Here is a 14,536-nt window from a genome sequence, read left to right as displayed (position 1 = left end):
TTCTTTTTACACTAATTATAAGTTATAACTTATTTTTATATAAGTAGGTACATCTACGATACGTATGGAACTCTTAATTCCAGAAATTACAATAACTATCTAAAAATGCAGTGTATGTTTGGAAGAAGCATATAGTTAAGTAGTTATGAAACTAGAACAAAATGAGCGTATTTTTTGTAATCAGAGTTTGTAATGTAGCTAAAAAGTTTTAATATGGTCACATTTATACCCGGCGCGGCCTAAGATGATCCCTATGACAGTTCGTCTTAGTGATTGCTCGTATGATGGATCGTGTCGATACTTTACTATTTTATAGGCAAAGGCGTGGTTTGCATTCAGCCACGTCGGTAAACATGTTTTTACAAATATTATAAAATGAATTTTTAACGTCTATAATGTTAACGAAACACAGTGTATATTATTTTATCATAAAATGGAATCCCCCATTTAATTTTTCTAAAAAACTTATATTATTATCATAGGTAAGTAAATTAACGCGAACGGTAATTAATTAATTAATTATGCTGCGATCATCTGTTCCATTCAATAGTGAATGAACTATAGCTTAAGCATGGAAAAAATGTGAACTCGTTTCCTTTATCGAAATTTGTTTATCGATACTTTCCGCACTAGTCGATAAATGCCAACGATGTACGTTTTGGAGGACGTAAACGTAAAGTCAGATTGATATAATTTCTCGTAAATGATAAGAATTGTTATAATTCCAACGGAATATCATTGTAATAGCATAAAGCTACGTAAAAATTAATAAATGCCATTTTTAGACGCCTCCAATACGTTTCTAATTTAATGGTGACGCCATTACAAGTTTGTCTCTTGAGAATAACTGTCAGTGTCATAGGGATCATCTTAGGCCGCGCCGGGTATAAACATTGTATTCAAAGAGATTTCAAAAATCTATTAGGTTCTTCCCAATTCCTAATGTGTAATTTATAATTTATTGTAATTCGGTGGCACGTAAATGTAGCGCTAAGCGAAATGTGGAGAGAATTACTGCGCATACAAACATAATATTATTATGCTTTTTTATATTATAATCACAAGTCACAACATTATTATTTAATCCCAATTTAATCCTATCCTTATGTTGTGCCAATCAATGAAAAAGTATCTCTTCATATGTTACAATATTTGCGTACAACAGGACGCATTTGTCAACTGTCGTCTGTCAAGTGTCATTTGTGGACTGTTGTCTGTTGTTTATTGATGTTAAAAAAATGTTTGTTGTGTCCCTATAATACCTCCAATTTCAAAATAATTTTTAGACAATTTTGCAAAGTAATAAGTGAAATCTGCTTGAGTAATGACTTCCGAAAAGGATCCATTGGTGAGTGAAAGATCAGGAACAGTACGCGAGGTAGGCAATCATGCTATATGGAGTCTATCATCTTGTAAACCAGGTAGGTGGTAAATACAAAATATTTACAAAACTTTTGAGATGTATTGACGTTTCAAAAGTGCTTCTCGAAGAAGTCTAATTGAATAAATAAATGTTTGAGTTTGAGTTTGAGTTTTGAAACTCATGAAGCATAATTTGAACTATATTTTTATTACAATTTTTTTTTTTTAATTTTAGGATTTGGTATAGACCAACTAAGAGATGATTGTATGGACACATACTGGCAGTCAGATGGACAATTACCTCACTTAGTGAATATTCAGTTCCAAAGAAAAACGATGGTTTCACATATTTATATTTACACAGACTACAAGCTTGACGAGAGTTATACACCCAGTAGAATATCTATCAGGGCTGGAACCCATTTTAATGATCTGCAAGAAATAGAAGTCATTGAGTTAATAGAACCAAGTGGTAAGTTGAAATTCTATGTTTTGATTTAAATTAAAGAAACGAAGGAAATTTAATATAAAGTATATTAAATATTAATACAAACAACATTTGTTAGATTTGGTGTCTCTAAAATACACTTTGCTGTTATTATAATAAAGAGTGTTCTTTTTTTCCACCTATTTTTGCAGGTTGGGAGATGATATCTATTAAAGATATCCATGAGAGACCAATAAGAACTTATATGATTCAAATAGCTGTTCTCAGCAATCATCAAAATGGAAGAGACACACACATGAGACAAATTAAAATTCATTCACCTTGTGAACCAACATCATTTGATATTAATAAATTTAGGAAATTCTCAACAGTACAGTTTCAACAATATGCTACAATAAGATAAATAAAGTGAAAAAACCAGCTGATTCATGTGTAAATGTGCATTGAAATACTAAAAAGTAAAAAGCAATGATCTAAGGTAAATAATGTAATTAAATGTGTGTTTATAGATTGTAATGATTACTTTTATATAATAAAACATGTTTAAAAGGTCCTATCATAATATATATAATATCTAAGAGATCTTCAAAATAAATAAAACAATTGATTATATTAATCTGTTATTTTAATTCCATTTTAAAAAAATACACATAATTGCTTAAGTTTTTATTTACATTTTGACTGTATTTACATACAAAAATTGTACTTGGAATATATTTTAGTCAGATTCTTCACTCTCCTCACTGGCCTCTTGAAGCCACTCAAAGAATTTAACTAGTGACGTCTGATTGACAATTTCACTTTCATCCTCCTTCAAATCTTCATACCACTCTAATAAAGAGTCCTCGTCAATTACATCAGCATCATACAGAAGATGTAACACCTGGCCTGCTTTACCATTGAGCCACTCATTTTTAATACAGCTATCCTATAAATTAATGTTAAAACTTTAGAAAAATTTAGAAATTGGATGATTAAATAAATTTATTAGTTTATAGAAGAAATCAAACTCAAAGACGGATTAAAATTTCTGTCTATTGATTTGTCATGCATATTTTTACTAAATTTGTTTCACAGAATTAAATTTAGGAATTGATTAAAATTTTGCCAATTTGATTAAAAAATTCTGGTTAAAAGGTAAAAATAAACTTTACTTTTATTATCTAAATACTTAAATAGCTTAATTTTTAATCGTATAAAAATGCTTTTACCTCAACAGCTTTCAAGCAATCCATAATAGCAGACTTGGTCTTGATATAATTGGCCAAAACAGGATGGAAAAATTTCAGTATATCCTTAACTGTTACAAGGACATTTTTGCTTTCCATTAAAATGGGCAAACTTAGTAATGCTCTCACAACAAAGAAGTTCACCTCATGTAATTGGATATTATAAGCATATCTTGATGAATTGATCTCCAGAATTAGATAGTCACATTTAAGTTTTTCTTCATAACCTCTAGCAAGACTGTCAACCACTTCTTGTAGGAAAACTGTAAAAAAATGAAAATAAAATTGATGAAGAAAAAAAATATTCAGATTTATTTTTATGCGAACAAGAAAAAAATTTTTTTTTTTTTGTGTACAATTAACCACCTTTAAATCACATCACAAATAAGTTGAAACCAAATTTTACACCAAAACAATCAAATGAAAAAATAGATATTAGTCAAAACTCATGGTAACTCTTACTGTTTGTGTCATCTGGTACTGGAGAATTGGGCAATGTAGATTGTGCACTGGAATCTGATGAGTAACATGATTCACTATCACTCCATTGTTTCTCAAACCCAACTTGTTCATCATCACCATCACCTGATGACTCATTCTCCCATTCTGTACCACTTTCTGAGGTTGATTTTGATATTTTTTCTGGAATTTACAACAATAATTGTATTATATGAATATTATACATAACACATTTATATTTTGCTTTTAACAAACAAAATAATTGAAATTCTACCATTCTTATCCTTATCCAACTTCTCAATAATTGAACCCTTTAATTTGCTGCCTCTATTGACTTTTGCACCTGCAGCAATGATAGCACCTTCAAGGATGCTATTTTCTTCTATCACACAATTGTCATCAATAAAACTGTTCATGATTTTACAATTATCTTTAATAACAACATTATTCATAATGTGACTTCCATGTATAGTCACATTCTTTCCTATGTTACTCTTGTCTCCAATTACTGTTTTGGAAAGTGATGACATGTCACTTGTATGAGTATCAGATCCAATTATCACATCTTCTACCAGTGTGCAAGACCTGAAATGAATATAAAAATATTTTTAATAATTATAAGTATGAAATTGATATAAGATTATTAAGTTTGCTACGCAGTCTAAATAAATTGTGAATGGAAGTACATTACCTGCTTAGCACACAATTAGTCTTTATATAATTATGCTTGCCCATGAAGGCATACTGATTTTGATAAAAAGATCCAGTCTCAATTGACAGAGGATGGGCCCAACGATGAATAACATCCATACTGAAACAATATGTTAAATTGAATTATTATCTGTTATTTAATGCAGTTATTGTTATAATAAATTTGAGTACCAACTGTATAAATAATGTAAGAAAATCCTTACCAAATAATATGATATGTTTTCCAATTAGTTACTGCAGCTGCATATTGATTGCCTTTTAAAAGAGTGTAATACATAGTGCTGGCCAAAATATCCTCATTGATGAGCAAACCATTGATAAAATCATGTCTATTTTGGAAATCAAAATTATCAGAGAATAGAGGGGGGACAGATGGTGAACATACTGCAATACTAGCATCAAGTAAATTATGATGCAATTTTATCTCAGAATGTTGTAAAACACAATCCTGAAACATTAAATACCTCAATTATTCTTTCTATAATACAATAACATTATTTTTACTAATCAATGCATTTAATTCAAAAAAAAATACATACCAATGGCAATGAAATTGTTGAATCTTTGCATTTTGGTTTGTACTTCTGATACAAAAGAATCTTTTTAGATTTACCATCAGCTGCTACAAATATAGACTTGTCATTGCTAATAAGGGGATGGTCCCATGCAAGCTCCTTATATACCAGAGTCATTGCGGCCCCTTTGTCCTTTTTACATGTTTGTCTAAATGTAAAATAAAAATGTTGTTATTATATTTATGTAATATGTATTAATGTGTATTGGTACAAATAAATGTATTTTCTTTCTTTCATTCATGAAATGTTACATCATTATCAAAAACAAAGAGTAATATTTTGAAATATAAGCAATGAGAAAAATAATGGCAAATTATTTTTTAGTTCATTTACCAAAATTACTTACTTATGTTGCTCCAATAAAGCAGCAAAATTTACATTTGTGATAGTGTTGACTCCCAACATAATAAAGTAACCTCTTATCAGGCCAGCGGCATCGATTTCTCGCATAACATCACCTCTTGTTTGACATGTTTCAGATGATAAAATTTGTACTTCCATTGAAAATGTCCAAGGGACCTTTTCATTTTTACAGTTCCTAGAAAAAGAGCACAATATTGAAAAATTTTTTTTCAATGTTATGACCTTAAAAAGTTACTATATATATATATAGAAAAACCTACTTTATATGGTCTCTGATTTTGGCTGGTTCTTGGCAAGTAAATAATATGACTTCACCAACTCCACCAGCAGCAAGAGATTCCAAGACATAATCTACAAGTGGCACACCGGCGAGAGGCAACAAGCCCTGAAATAATACTTAGTGGTCAAAGGAAAACAAGCTCATATTTATTATAAAATGTAAATGATGTAGCCAACTTACCAAAGGTTTTTCATTAGTAATCGGATTGAAATTGTTGTTAAATTCATCCATAATTACTACGGCTTGAATAATATTTTCTTTGTCGCCCTCCATAGCCATTGTTTATGCTTTTTTATTTAACAATCCTCTAAATAAATAGTAATATACCTAATTATTTTATTTGGTTATGTCTTGTGTCTAAATTCTGTCTTCTGATTTCTGTTCCCTTGTCATTTGTCACTGTGATGTGTGTGATCACAGTGACAAATGACAATGGAAGTGATGTCAATATTAATGTGTCAAAAAATGACACCTGCCAATTGCCAACAGGCAAAAATTAATAGGATACCTAGATTTTCCTTTAGATTTCCTTCCAAATATGGCGAAAAAATACTAAATTATTCTTAATTATATCTATATATGATACGATTAGTTTCCATAAGTAGCAACGTAAAATATCATAACATTCATTAACGTAAAACTTCTATCCTATGCTTATCCTTCCCTATCTGGACCTATCCTATTGTAAATCATTGTTTTTTTTCTTTCAAATGATGCATGTTAATTATTGTGATGTTAATTTATTCCAGCGGTAAAAGGCAAAATCACAATCCTATTTTTATAACAAGGGGTAACTTTCTCTCTTCTGTATTCAAAAAGATTCAAAATGAGATATTCTCGAATCTAAGTTCTCGTCCCTAAGATACCGGTCGCGGTCTACTACAGAAACTATGTTAGGTATTTTCTATTATTTAAGATATCTCTATAATGCTTCTTTTATATTGATATTCTGCCGTATAATTTTCATTATAGTTATATTCGATAAAAATTGTCTCTTTACATAAGCACAGTCAACGTAGGCAACGCGATTACTTAATAACAACATAACGTTTACAATGTTGTTGCTTTAAACTCAAGCGTTACCAAGACAGTATCGATTTTGATATTTTCTTTAAACTTGTTGTTTAACATTTTTAATTTAGTCTACCCATAATGGAGTACGATTTATCACGGATTGATTACATCCTCTGCGGAATTACATATCCGGAAACTTTAAAAATACTACCCACTTTAGGTGATAAATTACAACAAAAAGTAAGCACTCTTCCTCTCTCTTTACATATTATGCTCATAGTATATTAACTTCAAACTACTAATAATAGTATTGGTTATCTCCAATTAAATCTTTGCTTTGTATTTAGTTTGCAGTTGGTGATAAAAGCGGGGTTTTTCAATGTCTAGCGATAAAGGATGAAGAACCAGTCATTCAGTTTAAGACATTGCCGGGGAAACCCATAACTTCTGTGCAATTAGCAATTTCTACGGGTGATTTAAAATGACTACCTACTTATCTCAAGCACACTCAAGTCTCCATTAAAAAAATATTTCTAATGTTGTTTTCAAAACAATTGTTGCAGGTTCAAACGTTGATAAAATTTTTGCAGCGTCAGGGAATGAGGTGAAGGGTTATACAAGAAAAGGGAAAGTGTTTTTGACTATTGAATCACCAGTTTCTGAAACAATAACCTCTATGTACACACCGTTTTATATTTTATAACTTTGTTTTCTTATTAATTAAATTCGCATATTTTTTGTTAAAAGCATATGTATTTACAGGTGTGTTCTCGGCAACGATTTGATATTATGCAGTGGACGTACAATTACTTTCTGTAAAGATTTTCGTGAAATTACAACTTTCATGTGTGAAGATAGAATTTTGGATGCTGCTGCATTCAAAGCTGTAAATGTAAAGTATATAGTACCTTCTAATAGTCCCTTTTAAACTGGACATATTTAGAAAAATAATGTATTATCCACCTTACAGAGCAATCGTATACGACTACTTCTGCTTATTGCCAATAAAGGTGCAGTGGTAGTAGAAAATGGTCATGTTATTACTCGCATTTACATTCAATCAGGGCCATCCCGCCTTTTAGTACCCCAGTCAATACGTGCCACTGATATTTGTGCACTTTATGGGGCCGCTGATGGATCTATTGGAATTATTTCATATAACGAGTAAGTTGGTAATTAGTCTGTTATATTGTGATATGAAGTATGTATAGAAATCGCAAGGTTAATTAAACTAACGCCATTAATTTGTCGAAAAAGGTCACAATTAACAAGTAAATGCTTGGAAGAAGGACAAGGACTGGGATCGGTTATGTGTGTTGGTTGGTTTTATAATCATGTTGGAACACATCTCGCTGTTGGTCGTCACGATGGATCCATACAACTCTATCTAATAAATCCTGAGAAATTAGAGGAGAAACTGCAACTTAAGTTTACATATGTACGTAGATAATATAGCACGTAATTTGTCTACTGTTAAACCTAGCACATAATGTAATAAATCAGAGTTGAAAATGTAACTCCATAGTTTTGCGGAGAACCAGTTACATCTATTTCTGGAGGATGCATTGGTACTGATGAACCCGAATTATTAGCCGCTACATTCTCTGGTAGAGTCTTTGGACTTAGACCTCGTCGCCTTCTCTCATCTACATCTGTTCTTAACAATATTCCCGCAGATGCTCTCGCATCACGAAGACTTAAACTCGAGTAAGATGTTGTTACTGCTATTAGTTTTTACTTATATACCAATAAGAAATCTTTATTACATCTTGCTTTATGTAAAGGTAGTATCGTTTAGGTACATAGGTAGATAAATATATACCTACTGCCTTTATTAATATTCTGTCTATATAAAACAGAAACGAAGTAGCTCGTTTGGAGAAGCAAACTGGAAATGAACGAGATAAGTATCAGAAAAGTACACGATCGCTACAGAGCGGCCTATCTATGCCACCCTTGTTGGATATACAACACGAGGTAACACAAAACTTCAGATTTAGATCACTTAGAAAATTCTTTTAATTGACTTCATCAATCTTTATTATTTACACAGCACAAAATCACATCTTAATATTTCAGTTAACGGGAGCTTCCAAAAACGGTTGGCAAGAAGCTAGAATAATATCTGCAGTACCCCTTGATATGTTATTCATATATTGCAATAACAAACTTGAAATACAAACGGAAAATGCAGCCGTTCTTAGCATTTGTCCATCTCAGGTAATAAACGATCTAAATATTTTATTTCTCTTGAAATAAATTATAAAACTACCCACAATTTAGAAATGAAAATGATTTTGAAAACTTCTAGGAACGAAGGTCTTCGGAATTATTAGCAACAATAAGATGCCAAGCTGGAACGAGGCGTTTATGGATACAAATGCGATATTTTAAAGATATTTTAATTACGGAAAGTGTAACGGTTTTCGTTTACGTTTTGCCGGCGGGAGCACCACGAGTTGCGAGACTCGTAAAATTAAAATTACCCGTATTGCCGCACTATTCGCTACATACGGATGAAAATTTAGAAGAATCTAAAAGGTAAAGCTTTGCAGCTTTAGCAAATAATGATCAATCCAATAATATCAACTTCTTCACATATCGCACCTTCGGTAGAACAAGGGCACAATTACAGTTTTTGCAATTTTACAGGAGAGCCATTTTAAGATATTTGTAGTACTTAATGTGGTCTAGCTATGATAATAATTTTTTTATGGTTGTTCTGCTTTGTATGACATAAACTATATACTATATTCTTTTAGGTGTATCGTTTACAAATATTAAAAACTGCTAGTTTTTTTTAATAATATTTTTTCCTTAAGTAGGTGTACATTTGTGCCCTTGTTCCACCAACAAGAAAATTAATTTGTAAATATGGCCATATCTAAAGCTTTAAGTTAATAATTTTGGAATTATAATAACGTGTTTTTTTGTATAAATGTTTTATTTTCTTAAACACTTTAGAAAGCCACAGTACTTTATCACAAAAATAGAGATCAAAACTTACTAATCAGCCATTACACATCTTCAACAATCTGAAACTATTATGTTTCCAAGCAAAATTCTTTGGAATCGCTTTAAAAATTGGAATAATATTATATTAAGATAACAGAACAAGAAAGAATCATAATTCAATTCCTTGACATTAAATAATTCCTCCTTTTTCGTGGCTTTTTTTATAAGGCTTATGTATTCTGCCGGAGTGCATATTGATATTGGGCCACCTTTTTTTGCACGTTTTACATTCCAGAATGGACGGCATCGGCTTTATGCTGGGTCCCCTAATTTATGTATGATCGATTTTATAGGCAATGTGTTCACAGCAAAATAATACATTCCAAAAACAAATTTGAAAAAGAAAAATAATTATTTACGAATAAATATCTTACTAATATTATTATTTATTAAGTAAACTCGAAAGTTTTTGAGGATAGATTTGTGGGTGTGAGGGTATGTTTGTTGTATTTTGATTGGCAGTCCTATCGTTTAAATTTCTAAAAAACTAACTTGTTTTTTTGCTCTCTACAGCAATTATCGGAATAAAATGTTAATTTTAAGACCATGGAGTATAACAAATCTTGGACAGACAAGGGCACAATTGTCTGAACGACTTTGTCCTCCCAATTTTTAAATCGTAAACTAGGCATAAGTGTGACAGATATGGCCTTGTCGTTCCAGAAATCAAAAACATTATAGGGCATATTTACATAAACGACGTTAGCGCTCCAAGTGACAGCTAGCTCAGTCCCCGCCGATGGCACAACTAACCAATGAGACTTTGTCTCGCCAAGAGTGAAACAAAATAGCGCCAAAATGACAACGCCACTATTTCAATCTGGCTGTTTTTTGTAGGAATTAAACAAATGTCTTTGTCCCTCCAGTTGAAAGGGCCTTTTTAAAGCATTTCTGCATATTTAAGTCATTTTGGCAATTTATGACAATTATGCCCTTGTTCTACCGAAGGTGCGATATATATACTAGCTTTCCACCCGCGGCATCGCCCGCGCAGTCTAAGAAAAACCCGCATAGTTCCCGTTCCCGTGGGATTTCCGGAATAAAAGCTATCCTATGTCCCGGGGTAAAAAGTAGCCTATGTCCATTCTTGGGTATCAAAATATCTCCATACCAAATTTCATGAAAATTAGTTCAGTAGATTAGGCGTGATTGCGTAACAGACAGACAGACAGAGTTACTTTCGCATCTATACATATTATAATAAATCTGTAGAAGGGTCAATTCTGTACATTGAAAATATTGAAAAAATAAATAGCATGTTACTTGATCGATACCAAACCCAAATATGTGATTAAAAAAATTTTTGTCTGTCTGTCTGTCTGTCTGTCTGTCTGTACGTGAAGACATCACGTGAAAACTAACAGTTCGATTTCGATGAAACTTGGTATAAATATACCTTTTTAGCCTGGGCGTAAAATAGGATACTTTTTATCCTGGAAAAATACGTAGAAAAAAAAATAATCTTCATTTTTCGGTTTTATCCATAGACGTTGTTCTGTAGAACCGCGAACACACGTTGCGTATTATTATAGGCCTAGCCGTATTGGGTCCAATAGATATTTATAAGATGTCATTGTCAGAGTTACTCAAAATAGAAAAATAAACCATCCACGCGAAGACCGACATCCGCGCGGACGGAGTCGCGGGCGGAAGCTAGTTTATAATATTAGTATGGATTATCGACTGAAATTAGCCGACAAACCCAATCATAAAGCTTGCAACGAACCTGAATTTTTAATTTAATGAAACTTTCAGATGTTTTAGCGAAATTCGAGTGAGAGGTAGTTTCTCAGTAGCTGAAGTTACGTCGTGGCTCAGTGAAGCCTTGCCAGATACGCTGCCCAAACCTGCTAAGAATGTAATTTTTTTTCGAGCTCATTCACTTTTAGGAACATTGTTAATTTGTCAATATCAGTAAGTAAAGTTCTTACGTAATGACAATTGACATACGGCGTAATTAATTATTAACGTTATTAAAATTGCACTGAGTTATTTTTAGGCGCAGCTCAGCAACTTTTAGATCTGATAATGTATCAACTTTGGTTCAATTACGAGATATCATTTTAAACTGTACTGTGAAAAAGGGATTACGTGTGGATATTGCATGTGGTATGTATATTTCATTAGGAAATCTATAATATTATATGAAATAATATCAATTGCCTGTTAGCAATATCAAATGAAATATGTTTTCTTAATTCTTCACTTTCTTCTTAATTATGGCATCTTCATACAAACATTAAAATATACCCATTTAAAACGGACATGTTACATAATTTATCTAGCTCTTGTCTAATATAATGAGTAAAAAAATGTTTCTGGTTTTCAGATGTACCAGAGTATTGTTGTATAATTGCGTTTAGAAGTATTAAAGATTTGTTGATTGCTGAACATGGAAAAAAACAAGAATTAAAATTAAAAGAAGCCTTGAGGTAAATTGTATAAATAAGGTATAATTTTGACCTAAGACAAGTAACTAAATACAAATATTCTATTAATAATAATATTATCATATTTTTATTTTTTAAGTTCTTTGGATCTAGACGCAAATACAATCAGCACTGAAGGTAAATCAGTACTTTGTAGTGATTATCTACAGATATTGACATCACCAGAAGCTTCAACAGAAACTTGTTTTGAAGAATTATCATGTAGGTACACATTTATTAATTATCTATATACCAAAGTATATAAGTTTCTAATATTTCTAAAATCGGCTGCAACTTAATATTAGTTTCAGCTTAATGTGAAATAAAGTTATGTTTAAATACTTTTAAGTTTGTTATATTAAATCTATACTAATCTATACTAATATTATAAAGCTGAAGAGTTTGTTTGTTTGAACACGCTAATCTCAGGAACTGGTCTGGACCGGTCCGATTTGAAAAATTCTTTCGGTGTTAGATAGCCCATTTATCGAGGAAGGCTATAGGCTATATATTATCACGCTAAGACCAACAGGAATGGAGCAATGCGGGTGAAACCGCGCGGCACAGCTAGTTAAAATATAAAATATTTATTGTTATTTTTAGCAGCCATTAAGGATTGGTACAAAGACTGGTGTAAACTTTCTATGGAAAAGAAATATAACAACCATGACCTAATTCAACTCGAAGAGGCTATGCAAACCTGCAGGTTAGACTTTGTTGAAGAAATATTTTCGATAAGAAAACAAGATCTTTAAAATTGTATCCTAAAAACAAATAGATATAATAAATTGTTGAACATGCCTTGATGTTTTCTTTACCATTTAAATCTGTAAATATTATAAAGGTGTCTTACAACTGCATTGGCAAACCATCAACAGAGGGAAATCTATAATTATGTCAGAATATAAATGGAAATTATAAATGGCCATAAAATATATAACAATGAACAGTTGTTGTTTTTAAATTAATTTATTGTTATAACCATAATATCTACATTAAACTACATTCAAATTATTAATATAAGTACTTACAAAATACATAACTATTTTTGGAAGGGATAATAGTCTAATCCGGAGTTGTACTTGAATTTGTGTGTAAAGCGATTAACTTGTGTTTTTCCAATTTCAATCATTTTTTGAACTTCTTTGCGATAAGCAGGTGGCAGTAATTCCTCTTCAAGAGTGCACTTGTTGTCTAAATCTTCATTTACTTTAAATACATGTTGTCTTATTACGTCTACATCTCTTCTATACTCTTCTTTTAAATCGGCCACCACTTTCGTAGCGGTGTCAATTTTGAATACGAAATAGTTCGCTTCCTTGTGTACAATGCCATGAGCACTAGATTTATATGGCATAGGGCGAAATCCCAAATTTTCGATATTTCTTATGATACCGCCCCGATCAAAAATTGCATTGGAGACTCTCATTAATGCAGTTTTAAGCTCCACTTTTGGCATCGCTCGAATCATCATAGCTAACTCGTAAGTTGGCATTTTAAAGAGTAGAATTAAGAATAGTAATTGAAGACTGAAGGAGATAATATATAACTTTGGAGCACAAATTTAGAGGTTAACAAAAACCTAAACAACTGTGAACTGATTACTGATAAGTCAAGTGATAAGTCAGTGTCAAGCGAGGTGACAACTGACAAGTGTATGGTTATGTCACAGATGGGCATAGAGCTCGGCATAGAGCATTAAACTAACTTTGGTTTAGGCACAGAATACATAATAGTAGCTAAACGCTACAGAACGGACACTCTCCGCCTCCCGCCAAAATTAAACACTTACCTCACCCCGCACGATCAGACATGTTATGGTACCCATTTCCCCGCAAGGACGATACCAACGACGTCTTTAGACGAAACGCAACGAAGATTGACAACATTAATCAAATTGACTTAAAGCAATTTTATTATTTTGGATTTGTGATTATCGTTTTTCGTAGAAAATGGTTAGATATTGTGCTGTTTACGGATGTATTTCATCAGAAAAACGCGAATTTTTTTTTACGCTAGTCACAAATGTGCCAACCATAAAGAGTTTACACACACATTTGCAGTCTCTACAGTGTGACTGTCAAAACTATAATTTTGTATGGAGTGTCCGGGGTGTGGTTTAGGCTTGGTTAAGGTCTTGGCCTCGGTTTAGGCACAGGGTTTAGGCCGGCCCCTCAACGTCAGAATTTTTCTGTCAGAAAATTTCTGATGCCCGCCGATACCACACCGCACACTTATCAGAAATTTCTTTCCGACAAGTATGAGTTTAGTTCGCGGTTGGCCGGCAGTATTGTAGACCTATAGTCATGGGTTTACAATTAATGCTCTAAGCGGATGGGAAATTATTATTAATAATATCACATTATTAATATGAAAATTTTGACATTGTAAACCTTTTGATTATACCTTGGGCAATCAATACATTTATTGTTATATATTTAAAAGAACCCGGACCGTTTTTGGTAATCTACCACTTATAAGGAAGATGCAATCCTAAGCAGACGGCAATGGATCAGTTTATAAAAATAATATTTTTTGATGTACCGTCTACTTCACGGTTGTAAAGGATACAGCGCTCGCGCTCTAGTTAGAACTTAATGAGATGCCTGAATAGGCCTTAAATCTACCAAATAAACTTTTGAATAGATGCC

General features: G+C 32.1%; 4 protein-coding genes across 7 annotated transcripts; 2 read left to right on the top strand and 2 right to left on the bottom strand.

Moving 5' to 3' along the window:
* Nucleotides 1-1,208: 1,208 nt before the first annotated feature.
* On the top strand, nt 1,209-2,361 carry LOC123691851 (anaphase-promoting complex subunit 10). Its single transcript, XM_045636436.1, has 3 exons — nt 1,209-1,421; nt 1,598-1,834; nt 2,002-2,361. Exons 1-3 carry the CDS (start codon nt 1,325-1,327, stop codon nt 2,211-2,213), a joined length of 546 nt encoding a protein of 181 aa, XP_045492392.1. The 5' UTR covers nt 1,209-1,324; the 3' UTR covers nt 2,214-2,361.
* Nucleotides 2,362-2,463: 102 nt separating this feature from the next.
* LOC123691839 (translation initiation factor eIF-2B subunit epsilon) lies at nt 2,464-5,748 on the bottom strand. Its single transcript, XM_045636421.1, has 10 exons — nt 5,608-5,748; nt 5,408-5,532; nt 5,131-5,322; nt 4,749-4,932; nt 4,413-4,657; nt 4,190-4,309; nt 3,773-4,083; nt 3,502-3,681; nt 3,022-3,302; nt 2,464-2,738 (listed from the first exon to the last, which is right to left on the bottom strand). Exons 1-10 carry the CDS (start codon nt 5,704-5,706, stop codon nt 2,529-2,531), a joined length of 1,947 nt encoding a protein of 648 aa, XP_045492377.1. The 5' UTR covers nt 5,707-5,748; the 3' UTR covers nt 2,464-2,528.
* A 557-nt stretch (nt 5,749-6,305) lies between these two features.
* LOC123691834 (Bardet-Biedl syndrome 7 protein homolog) lies at nt 6,306-12,686 on the top strand. Of its 4 annotated transcripts, XM_045636411.1 has the most exons (16): nt 6,306-6,324; nt 6,570-6,681; nt 6,789-6,912; nt 7,005-7,119; nt 7,204-7,333; nt 7,412-7,605; nt 7,699-7,879; nt 7,967-8,148; nt 8,301-8,418; nt 8,521-8,661; nt 8,753-8,982; nt 11,212-11,370; nt 11,456-11,565; nt 11,786-11,888; nt 11,986-12,107; nt 12,489-12,686. In XM_045636411.1, exons 2-16 carry the CDS (start codon nt 6,580-6,582, stop codon nt 12,638-12,640), a joined length of 2,163 nt encoding a protein of 720 aa, XP_045492367.1. In that variant the 5' UTR covers nt 6,306-6,324; nt 6,570-6,579; the 3' UTR covers nt 12,641-12,686. The 4 variants fall into 4 exon arrangements, with proteins under 4 accessions (XP_045492367.1, XP_045492369.1, XP_045492368.1 ...); XM_045636412.1 differs by lacking the exon at nt 6,306-6,324 and having other exon boundaries at nt 6,494-6,681; nt 7,204-7,327; XM_045636410.1 differs by lacking the exon at nt 6,306-6,324 and having other exon boundaries at nt 6,495-6,681.
* A 152-nt stretch (nt 12,687-12,838) lies between these two features.
* On the bottom strand, nt 12,839-13,512 carry LOC123691854 (probable 28S ribosomal protein S6, mitochondrial). Its single transcript, XM_045636441.1, has one exon. It carries the CDS (start codon nt 13,378-13,380, stop codon nt 12,928-12,930), a length of 453 nt encoding a protein of 150 aa, XP_045492397.1. The 5' UTR covers nt 13,381-13,512; the 3' UTR covers nt 12,839-12,927.
* Nucleotides 13,513-14,536: the final 1,024 nt, after the last annotated feature.

Source organism: Colias croceus, chromosome 5 (assembly GCF_905220415.1).
Source record: "Colias croceus chromosome 5, ilColCroc2.1".
NCBI lineage: Eukaryota > Metazoa > Arthropoda > Insecta > Lepidoptera > Pieridae > Colias > Colias croceus.
Note: the sequence above shows the minus strand (reverse complement) of the source record. Positions and strands in the feature narration are given on the sequence as shown.